The following is an 11,666-nucleotide window of genomic DNA, read 5'->3' as shown; positions in this document are numbered from 1 at the left end:
ATGTAAAAACCTCAACTTGCCGTGGGATTGAAGTTATTCTTTCAATGTCCGGTGAGTTAGTAATATGTGTAACCTTGACAATCTTAGGGTCAGTAGTCTCACGGCAAACGCCAAAACCTAGAGAAGTTTTATATATCCCCGTTTCGAAATTAGGCACAACAACACCAACACCTTTTCCAACAGAAGGATTCGAAATAACAGCCATGCACCTTCCATGGATGAGGGCATCAAGGCTGTGAGAAAGACTGTACGAACACAACAAGCCATGAGAGCTGCCGATTGTGGTAGAACATTTGAGCGTGTTAACCAATAGGGGAGCGGTCAGCGAAACTCTCTGTTCGGAGAAGCTATCATCATCAACAACTGAAACATATTTTTCCGTAAAATCATCATGATACCTTAAAAGTAGATGTTGCTGTTGCTGGTGGCGGCTGTAACAAGCAATGAAATCACAGCTGCTGATAACAGACTTCCATGTTTTGGAGACTGATTGGAACCGAATCAACGACTTCACAGGAAACCTTTTCATGATTTCTGTTTGCATGTCGAATGGTACGTTGGGCGCCATTGATTATGGTATGAGTTTTAGGGTAGCAAGAATTGATTTTTTTTATTACTCTTAATTAACGTGATTTAGAAGGAACGATTTTGGGCCGTTGTTAAATTGTTGGGCTTCTATAGTCTATAGGGTAAAAGCTGCAAAGAATCTGCATAGAATACTTATATTATTATATAAAATAAAAGCTGGTTTCTTTTGTTATGCTACAAACATTTAGGGTATGTTTGGTATGGGGTAATGGAATGGACGAAGGAATGGAATGGACGAGGTAATGGAATGATGAGAGAATGCAATGGATCATTACCATTCCATGTCTTGTTTGGTTACTAGGTGTGAATGAAATGAATTATTATTGTGTATTGTTCGGTAGGCAAGAAAAACGGAGTAATAAAATAAGCGGTGAGTGGTGGTGGTAGTCGGTGTAGTAATTGTGGGTGGTTATAGGTGGCGGTGGTGGGTGTCGACAGTGGCGATGGGTGATGGTGGTGGCGGCGAGTGGCGCTGCGGCGGTGAGGATGAGTGGTGGTGGCGGCAGCAAGGTGGCCGTTGGTGGTGGGTGGCAGCAGAGGTGGCAGTTGGTGGCGGCAGCGGCGGTTGGTGATGGCGTCGACGATGGTGGGCGGCGGCGGCGGCAAGCGGCGTTGGCGGTTGGTCGCAGCTGTGGGTGATAACCGTCACACCCCAACCAATGGCGGAATCATCGGGGCATGGCACTGAGCGAAACAGATTGTCCAGAAGTCTCCATAACAATTATTATTACTATTCAATTTATATAATACGTCCCATACCGTACCTTAAATAGTAAACAAATTATTACAGATAACATCAGGTCAAATATTCTGTTCCGACAACTCAGATTAAAATATAAAAAAATTGTTAAAATGCTTCTAGAGACTCGATCTGCAAGATCTACAGACAACTATGCTCTAGACGCTTATTCTAAGCTCGCTTTCCTAGCAGATAAGCATCCTAATTGCCTGTCACATACGTTAAAATAAAATCAATACATAAAATGTAAAGGTGAGCATACAAGTTTGATAATAGCATAATAGAGTCCGAAATAGTTTACGCATAACCAGCACGTACACCGAGGAAAACGAAGCATGTTAATTATCGACATGGATCTCTCGATACCAATGACTGCCGGTTGACTGCCCGAGGCAGTTCGCAATACATGATTACCACCGTAATCCATGCAAGTAATTGTCCTTAACAACCCCCGTGTGAACGGGTGCTGAGTCCAAACTATAGTACTATCGTCGTTAAGGCAGGTAGACAGCATTCCACGTGTAAACATAACAACAAGCATTCATTTAGTCATGTAATACATGCGGTAACGGTTAGCGCTTGAAATAATTAAGTAGTGTGTTCGATTGTGATTTAGAATAAGGAACGTATGTAACACCCAAAAGTGCTAAAAGCAAAAAGGGATCAAGTATACTCACAGTGATTGATGGATTGAAGGGAGCACTTGAGAGTAGGGTTAGCCTGAAGCAACGCGTAAAACGTAAACAAGTGTTGGTGGGTCGGACAGCCTGGTCGATCGGACGGTAGGTCCGATCGGACGGCTTGATCGTTCGGTTAACCAGTCCGTTCGGACAGTCTGTCCGGTCGGTCAGTAGGCCGAGCGGATGGACTGTTCGAGTGGCTTGTTTCTTCCTTTGAGAAGGATGTGTTTGTGTATGATGGTTTGACCTTTTGAGGTTTTCGTTGTAGTATTTGAAAACAGTGGAGTATCCTTACCTTTCAGGTCGATCGATCGAACGGACCGTTCGATCCGCCGGCTTAACCGATCGGTTAGGTACTTCAACAACAAGTTCTTATCAGGGTGTCACCTGGTCGGACGGCTCGACCGATCGGGTGGCACTCCAACGTGTTGAACAAGTTGAAAATCGATTAAGTGTTGAAGCATAGTATCTCATGATCCGAAGAGTAATTCAAATCAGACCGTAGTCCGATCGAACAGCACTTCGTTCAATACTAGACTTCATGAATTTGTTAAAGTGTGGGGCCATGTGCTAGCCGATCGGTTGGCCTGGTTGATCGGCTGGCTTATCCGATCGGTTGGGCTGTCCATTCGGACAGCCAGCTCGATCGGTCAGCTTCCTGACCTGGTCAGCCGGTTTGTCTAACACTTAGTTGTTTTGATTGTTTGACGTTATATCGAGGTACTTTGACAAGAGTTGAACCACAGAACCTTCGTCCTTACTTGTTTCTCCTGCTCGGACAGGAATCACCCAAACCCGGCCGGTGGACTGTTTAGAACGGAGTTTAACGTTTAACCTGAAATCGGTGAACCTCGTGGATAGAACCCGAATCTTGAACCGCACAACTACTAGGATGATAAGTGAGTCGGTTCAAACTCCGTTTCTACCGGTTTGAAGGCATTGAGTGTAAAAGAGTTTAAAGAATGTTGGTAAAACATTCTTTCAATCCTTTTCACCGTGTAAATGTTTAGATCTATGATAGATCTTTGCTTATTTATGTGGAAATCGGCTAGATCCAAGTGATTCTTGATGGATTGGAGCCAAAACATGGAGTTCTTCAAGAACACCATGATGACATCATCCTTGAACACTTGAATCTTGATGATTTCACGGTTAAAAAGTAAGATTTGAAAGATAGAAAGGTGTAGGAGTGTGTATAGATTAAGGAAGTACAAGATTTAGGATGAAATCTTACCGGAATCGGAAGGAATCTGAGAAAAGGAGGGGAGCACGAGCTGGTCGGTCAGAGGTTTCCAAAAGTAGAAAGTTTGAAAGTGACAAGGGGTATTTATAGGCTTCCAAAAGAGGAAAGGGGCTAGCCGATCGGTTAGGCACCCCGATCGGACAGCTTGTCCGATCGGACAACAGTCCGATCGACTGGGCTGTTCGATCGGCTAAGAACCTGATCGTTCAGCTGCCTGATTCGAGCGTTCGGTGCGACGATTTTCGATATTTCGATTTCGATTGCGATTGATGAGAATACGATAGGGTTTCCTACTCAAATTACTTTTAATCCCAACCACTATATCTGACATACGATCACCTAAGTCTCGCGCTGTCTTTTCGCCACCAATTATCATAATTCGATTTTGATTGAGTCCGATTGAGTTTCGAGTTTCAATTCGAGTTTTGATTGATTACCACACATAACATAAAGTAAACACGCACAAGTAACACACAAGACACACACACGTATACTAACACCAGAATTCGCGTAATTCGAGTCTCGAGTTCGATGATGATTAGATTAACTCGATTATCGATTAATTGACTTTATTGCATTGTTACTTCCTATCATTCACAGTCGTTTAGCGTTGATCATTCGATTACTTTGATTAATGACACTTACTCCACATAATACAACTAACGTAATCGCAAACATAAAGTAGACTAACTATGGTCAAAGGAGTTAATCTTGACTTTGACATTCGGTAACACGGGGTGTTACAATAACGGTGGCGAGTAGGCGGTGGCGGCGGTGGCTGTCGGGGTGAGGTGGTGGCGGGTGGCGGCGATGACGTTGGTGGTGGGTGGTGAGTGGTGGTGGTGGTGGTGGTGGGTTGTGGCGAAGGTGGTGAGTTGTGGTGTTGTTGATGAATGGTGCAAGAGGGGATGGAATGGAAAAAAACATGGGGGTGGAAGGAATGATTTTGAGGGAATGGAATGCCTTTTGGAATGGGTGATTCCATTCCATTGACCAACCAAACATCTTTTTCTTCATTCCCTCGTAATCATCCATTCCATTCCACCTCTCATTCCTGCATACCAAACACTACCTTAATTTAGGGCATGTTTGGCTAAGCTTATTTGAGTTGAAAATGACTTTTTTGTGAAAAGGACTTTTTGAAAAGAAGTTTTTAAAAAAGTGTTTGGATTAGCTTATGAGATTGGAAAAAGCCAATAAGTCAATAAGTTATTTTATAAAAAGTGTTTGACTTAGCTTATTGATGTAAAGGGTGGAGATACAATAGGAAGTTTATTTGGCTAGGAATGCTAGGAAGTGATCTTGACCATCCATTTAGTTAATCAAGAGCTAAGATTAAATGATGGAAATTGAAGGGAAGAAAAGAGGCGCGTGAGTTTGTTTAGGGGCATTCTAGTCAATCCAAACCAATAGTTTCTCTCTCCTTCAATTCCCCCCATTTTTAAACATTAATAATTCTTTCATATGGCATTATTTTTTTTATAAAATTGCACAGCAAAACGAGCGTTTTTTATCTTTAAAACGAGTATACTTGCTATATTTTCAAAAAAAAATTTTAAAAACCCAGTTGCGTAAAACGCAATAGAAAAACCCCCAGTTACGTAAAACGCAATAGAAAAACCCCCAGTTACGTAAAACGCAATGAAAAAAAAAACCTAAAAAAATGACATTTTTCTAAAACGCAATGCACCAAAAACACAAAGAAATGTCTTATTTGTAAAACGTAATGGCCAGAAAACACAAAAAAATGTCTTATTTCTAAAACGCAATAGCCTAAAAACTCAAAAGAAAATGTACTTTCTAAAACGCAATGGACTAAAAACACATAAAAATGTGTTTTACCTAAAATGCAATGCACAAAAAACACAAACAAATGTCTTATTTCTAAAACGCAATGGCCAGAAAACACTTAAAATGTATGTTTTCTAAAACGCAATGGACTGAAAACACATAAAAAAGTGTTTTACCTAAAACGCAATGCACCAAAAACACAAAGAAATGTCTTATTTGTAAAACGCAATGGCTAGAAAACACTTAAAAATGACTCATTCTAAAACGCAATTGCCTAAAAAACAAAACAAAGTGTTCTATGTAAAACGCAATGGACTGAAAACACCTAAAAAGGTGTTTTACCTAAAACGCAATGCACCAAAAACACTTCAAGAATGTGTTTTTCTAAAACGCAATGGCCAGAAAACACTTAAAAATGACTCATTCTAAAACGCAATTGCCTAAAAAACAAAAGAAAGTGTTCTCTGTAAAACGCAATGGACAGAAAACACCTAAAAAGTGTTTTACCTAAAACGCAATGCACCAAAAACACTTCAAGAATTTGTTTTTCTAAAACGCAATGTCCAGAAAACACTTAAAAATGACTCATTCTAAAACGCAATTGCCTAAAAAACAAAAGAAAGTGTTCTCTGTAAAACGCAATGGACTGAAAACACCTAAAAAGGTGTTTTACCTAAAACGCAATGCACCAAAAACACTTCAAGAACGTGTTTTCCTAAAACGTAATGGCCAGAAAACACATAAAAATGTTTTAGTTCTAAAACGCAATTTCCTAAAAACACCAAAGCAAGTGTTCTCTCTAAAACGCATTGAACCATGACAATAGTTTTGCCTGTGCTGTGAATTGTTTGTGCTGTGAACTGTCTGAACCAATGCAGTTTACGAATGCAGTTTCCAGAGGCAATTTACGAATGCAGTTTCCAGAGCTCAACCCCAGCCAGGGGCTCTGCCCCTTGGACCCCGCCAGGGGCTGCCGCCCCTGGGACCCCGCTACCAGGGGCGCTGCCCCTGGACCCCTGCCAAGATCGTAAAACGCAATGACTAAATCAAAAACCCAGATCGTAAAAATGAAAGTAAAGAATTTCTTACATGGATCGAAGTGATTTCTTCAACAATTGACGAATTTTGAATGATTGAAACACTTATCAGCGCTCGAATCAAACGGATCGAGTGATTATCTTCAAAATCACCGGAAAAACGAGATTTTCTATGAAATTAAACTGGGTTTTCTTCAAAAAAAAAAGCTGAAGAACACGTTGATCGGGTGTTTGAATCATTGATTGGTGATGAAAATCGCACTATAATGTAGTGATTATTGAGATAGAAGGTGAAGAAATGGTTGAAGATGGTGGGTTTTGAAATGGTGGGTTTTGAAGTTACTGGGTTTTGAAAAGGAAGAAGAAATGATAAGATTGACTAAAATACCCTTCCTCTTTATTTTAAATTTTGCCACATGTCCTAATCCTATTGCTTCCTATCCTTCCTAGCCAAAATAAACTTCCTATTTGATTTTTTCCCTTGATGTAAAATGACTAAAAGAGACATTCTTTTATAAGTCAATAAGTTGTTTTTTAAAAAGTGTTTGGCTTAGCCTTTTTGTTTCTCTTCCCTTCATAATAAAAAGTTTAATTTAATAAAAAAAAAACATACAAAATGTCAAACAATAGCATAAATTAAAATGTCATACAACACATAATGTGAAACGATCAGATAAATTAAAACGTCAAACAACACATAATGTCAAACAATAACTCATTCTTCCATAAGTAACTTAAGGAACTCCATCTTTGCTTCATGAGTCGTTGGATACATAAAAGCTTCACGGTTTTGTTTTTTTGATGAAGACACGCAAAGCTTGTGAATAATTTTTTGAACCTTCTTCAAAAACCATCCCGAAATAAAGGAGCATAATTGGAGTGTGTATTGGTTGCTTTATTATGCACATGTGCATGGTGATGGTTAAATGTTGAATATGGTTGTTAAGGCATGATATTAATTGTTCACTGGATGTTTTATATAATGTGTTACAAATGGATATGATTGGTAATATTTGTTATATTATGTTGTTTAGTAAATGAAATGTTGGGTATGCACAGGTGCATGAAGTGTCAAAACGTACATTTTTTATGGTATGTAATGTATTTGTTGGGTATGCACATGTGCATAATGTGACAAAACGTACATTTGTTGTATAAAGTGATGGAACGTACATTTGATGTAATATGTAATGTATTACATCCGGATATGTTCATATGTAGAACATAACAAAATGTAAAGCATATATGCACACGTGCATTTTTTTTGTTGTTTTTTGTTTCATTTAATATTAAACACAATAAGAGTGTACTAATGAATATATGAAAGACGCATAAATAGTCAAATTAAAAAAACAAACATAGTAATCAACTTTTACGCATAGTCAAATAAAAAACATAATAAGAAACTAATGAAAGTCATCAGTAATTCATGTCAATAATAATACGTTGCCATATATAATAGATAAATCAAAGATCACGAGTTGGGTTGGATGATTTACGACGTCTGGTTGAATGCCTAAGAGTGTACTCAGGTTCACGAGTTTTCTCAAATTCACACCTAACAATTGTTTGTTCAGGTTCAGGCGGTTTTTGCATGCAGGTGTGGTCTTTTGATGCACCATAATCAGGAGAATTGTACTAATCAGTGTCGTCATCATCATCGGTTGTGTCATCATCGGTGTCATTGAGATCAACATCAGTATCATCAGAACCGGAATCAGACGGGACGGGTAGTCTAGCGGCGATAGCAGCAGCACATTTAGCTGCTCGTGCAGCAAGTTTGGCAGCCTTGATTTTCTCGCAGTTGCGTGAATCATGGTCAAATACATATTTGTTGCATTTATTGCATAAACGGGCGGCTTTTTGTCGTTTACCAGCTTTCTTTCTTTTATCTTTAATTTTTTGACCACCGGGGCCAATCCGTTGTTTTTTGGTCCCACAACCTTTGTTTCTAATACCTTGAGGAGGATGGACACTTGTGCTTAGATTTGCAAGTATGTTTAATATCTCACTGATGGTATTATCTATGTTTCGATGTATGTTTTTTTTCAAGAAGCTAATTGTGTTTGATTATGTATAATTATCAAAGCACAAACGTAGAAGCTATTAAAGTCGCTTCAAGAATTCATTTTTGTCAGTTTTTTTCCTATCACACTACTTTTATCAGCGTTTCGAGGTGAAAATTTTAGCGTTTTTTCGTGTGGTTTGTCCTAACATACATGTCATCAAAACAGAGCTTCGTAAAATTTACCACTTTGTCGCATGGTGCGGGTTACACACAGGGGTTGGTTCCGGTACAAACCATATTTATCCTACAAACCGTAAGAACAGATCCTAGCACTTAAAAAAGTTAAATTAGCACATACTAAAATAATACATACATAAAATTCGCACTTTTGAATTTTAGCACACTAAAATTAACTAACTTTTGGACGCGTGTCATTCATTGAATGTATCCTCAAATCTATACTTATCTTATATTAACTAAATAAATAATAAATTAATATTAAATCTTATTATACTTTAATAAAATATTATCCTCAAATCTAAATTGTTAATTTAATATATTTTTAAAACAAGTACCTTTCTTTCGTACTTATTTTATATTAAATATATAAATAATAAATTAATATTAAATGTTATCATGATTTATTAAAAGAATAACTTTTTTATTATTTGATATACAAAATTATATTTATTCAACTCGTGTAAAACGTGAGGTTTTTAAAAATATAATTTTTTGATTATTTATTATACAAAGTTACATTTATGTAACCTGTGTAATACACAAAATTTTTAAAGATATAACTTTTCATCATTTGCTATGTAAAACTATATTTATTCAACATATGTAATACACGAGGATTTTTAAGGATATAATTTCTTTTTATTATTTGGTAGATTTTTCAACCCGACTATACATGGGTTTTTTAAAATTACGACATTTTTAGTATTTAATATACAAATTTACATTTATTTAATCTGTGTAATACACATGGTTTTTAAAGATATAACTCTTTTTTAGATCTATTCAACACGTATAATATACGAGGTTTTAAGAATGTAATTTTTTATTATTTGGTAGATTTATTCAACCTGATTATACACGGGTTTTTTAAAGATACGACGTTTTTAGTATTTTGTATACAAAATTACATTTATTTAATCTGTGTAATACACATGGTTTTTAAAGATATAACTTTTTTATTATTTGATATATAAAATTACATTTATTTAACCTGTACAATATACGGGGTTCACAAAGATATAAATTTTTATTGTTTAATATATAACATTATATTTATTTAACCCGTGTAATACACGCGGTTCTAACCTAGTAGGTTATAACCACAAGTTATTTTTTTTTTATAAAAATGACAAAAAAAAAAAAAAAAAAAAACGTTTTTGGCAAAATAGATTATGAAAAATTCATTTGAATACCAAAAAAAATCTGAAAATCTATTTTTTTACTGCCGTCCGAAAAAAAAAAAGAAATAATATTGAGACTTAAATACTTCCCTAGGATTTAGGTTTGAGATCCCATCTAAAGGTTCTTCCGCCGTCACACCAATCAAGCCATTTTTCCTGACATAACTCTTTATCATCTTTCCAAGATCCTGTTCCAAACCCACCCATCAGATCTTTGATTTTCATCGGCAATCACTTCAAAACAGTTTGAAGAAATTTCACCTGTTTTACTTCATCTCTGGCGAAAGTTGCAGGTAATCTTTGAGTTTATAGGCACTTTGACTTCCGATTTATACGATGTAAGGGGTGGGGGGATTTGCTCGTTTATGCAAATCCAACACCAAATTTTTATGGCCAATTTTATTGTATGAAGTTGGGATGTGTGGGGTAGGTAAAACTAGCATAGAGTTTTAGTTTATTTTTTTGTATGAACTTTTATGTTAGATTTGGAAATGATTTAGCTAAACTATATCATTTCTACTCAATTAACGTAGGAAAGAGAATTTATTTCAGACGTTAATACGGGCTTTATTGTTGGAGTGGATATTGAGTTAGGATTCTTAGGGTTGTTTGTATCACTTCTACTCAATTAAGTTAACGAAGGCTTTCGGTGATGGGGACTATCAGTTCTACTCAATTAAGTTAAAGAGTTTGGTGACGGCGTGTTTATCACTTCTACTCAACTAAGTTAAAAGAGGAATTTGATGACGATTCGACTATCACTTCCACTCAATTAAGTTAAAAAAGGATTTAGGTGATGACTCGATGGTGTTATGGTTGAAGTGAGTGTTGAATTTGAATTATTTGGATTGTATCATTTCTATTCAATTAAGTTAAAAGGAGATTTTGATGACCACTTGACCTGACGATGTTATGGGCGAAGTGAATATTAAGTTGGACTTCGAAGACTACTTGACGGTATTATGGTTGAAGTGAATAGAGTTAGAATTCTCTGGATGTCATTTCCACTCAGCTATGTTAAAGAATGACTGATGACAAAAATAGTCAACCGTATTATGTATAGTGACTATTATGTTAGAAAGTTTTTCTTTTTTTTGAACGATGAATATTGGGTTAGAATTCTCTGGCTTGTTTGGCAACGACTTTGAAACTACAATCAAGTAATGCGTGGAACTTGAAGGTGATCGCTAAATGTAATCTGATGTAAACAAGATGTGAATTGAAGTTGTGTTTGGGTGAGTTCTAATCTTACATGGCAATTATTCATCAAGCCTTTGTATGTTTGTCAATCAAGCTTTAGTAATTCCATCATGTGCATGCTTTATGTATTAATTGTTAGTTATATGGTTTATAATTCTGATACTTTCCTATTTAATTTTTTTATGTACCTTTTGTTTTTTGAAAATTCAACTTCATTCACACCAAACCGGCAAAGTCCTCAAAGCGAGGACCGTCGAAAAAACATTACATCACATACAACGGGTACTTGATCCAACTATCCCATGACAACTCCTTATACTTAGATCTATGATTTAACCAAAAAACCGACAACCTTTTGATATTAGCCATAACTACTCTTCCCGAAATGACCTTATCTTGAAAGATCTTCTCATTCCTCGCTAACCAAATGCACCAACAAGAAACCATAATGATACCATGAATTATATTTTTACCCCATTTGCTTCCTGCGGCTTCTTTAAAAATCTCCAAAAGCTCTTTAACCCCGAAAGCCAAAACTGGACTTAAACGACACCATTGACCTACCGCAGCCCAAACCTCTACGGCCAGAGAACATCCCGTGAACACATGCTCCGTAGATTCGGCGCACCACTCGCAAACCGGACACGTCAATGAACCCACTTGGACATTTCTTTTTGCTAATTTTTTATGTACTGCTGTATACTTTTGTTGCCCTGGTCTATATTTGGAATTACTCATATGGCTAAAAGACACTAGACAAAAAACCAAACATGTTAAGAATTACAGAAATTTGAGGGGGAAACATTGACGTTGACCAAACCAAATTACACAACTTACATCTATTACTAATCCAGTTAAACACCTAATTACACAACTTAGATCTATTACTAATCCAGTTAAACATGAGAAGCATGATGTCATCCACCATTTTCAGAGATGACAGAGACTCCTTGTTGAAG

The 11,666-nt window shown here is 36.7% G+C and overlaps 2 protein-coding genes and 1 long non-coding RNA gene across 3 annotated transcripts in view; 1 reads left to right on the top strand and 2 right to left on the bottom strand.

Moving 5' to 3' along the window:
- The window catches only part of LOC110887597 (putative F-box protein At1g32420), a 1,179-nt gene extending 611 nt beyond the window's left edge, over nucleotides 1–568 (bottom strand). The window contains exon 1 of the mRNA XM_022135175.1: nucleotides 1–568. This exon is cut by the window's left edge and continues 611 nt beyond it. Within this exon, the coding sequence (XP_021990867.1) occupies nucleotides 1–568 (568 nt within the window).
- A 9,037-nt stretch (nucleotides 569–9,605) lies between these two features.
- On the top strand, nucleotides 9,606–10,869 carry LOC110889269. Its single transcript, XR_002563498.2, has 2 exons — nucleotides 9,606–9,800; nucleotides 10,041–10,869. It is a non-coding gene; the product is annotated as an uncharacterized LOC110889269 (long non-coding RNA).
- A 102-nt stretch (nucleotides 10,870–10,971) lies between these two features.
- Nucleotides 10,972–11,445, bottom strand: LOC110887596. The gene has a single exon (XM_022135174.1). It carries the CDS (start codon nucleotides 11,443–11,445, stop codon nucleotides 10,972–10,974), a length of 474 nt encoding a protein of 157 aa, XP_021990866.1.
- Nucleotides 11,446–11,666: the final 221 nt, after the last annotated feature.

The sequence above is a fragment of the Helianthus annuus genome, chromosome 6, assembly GCF_002127325.2.
Source record: "Helianthus annuus cultivar XRQ/B chromosome 6, HanXRQr2.0-SUNRISE, whole genome shotgun sequence".
Classification (NCBI taxonomy): Eukaryota; Viridiplantae; Streptophyta; class Magnoliopsida; order Asterales; family Asteraceae; genus Helianthus; species Helianthus annuus.
This window is presented reverse-complemented; position numbering and strand designations above follow the sequence as displayed.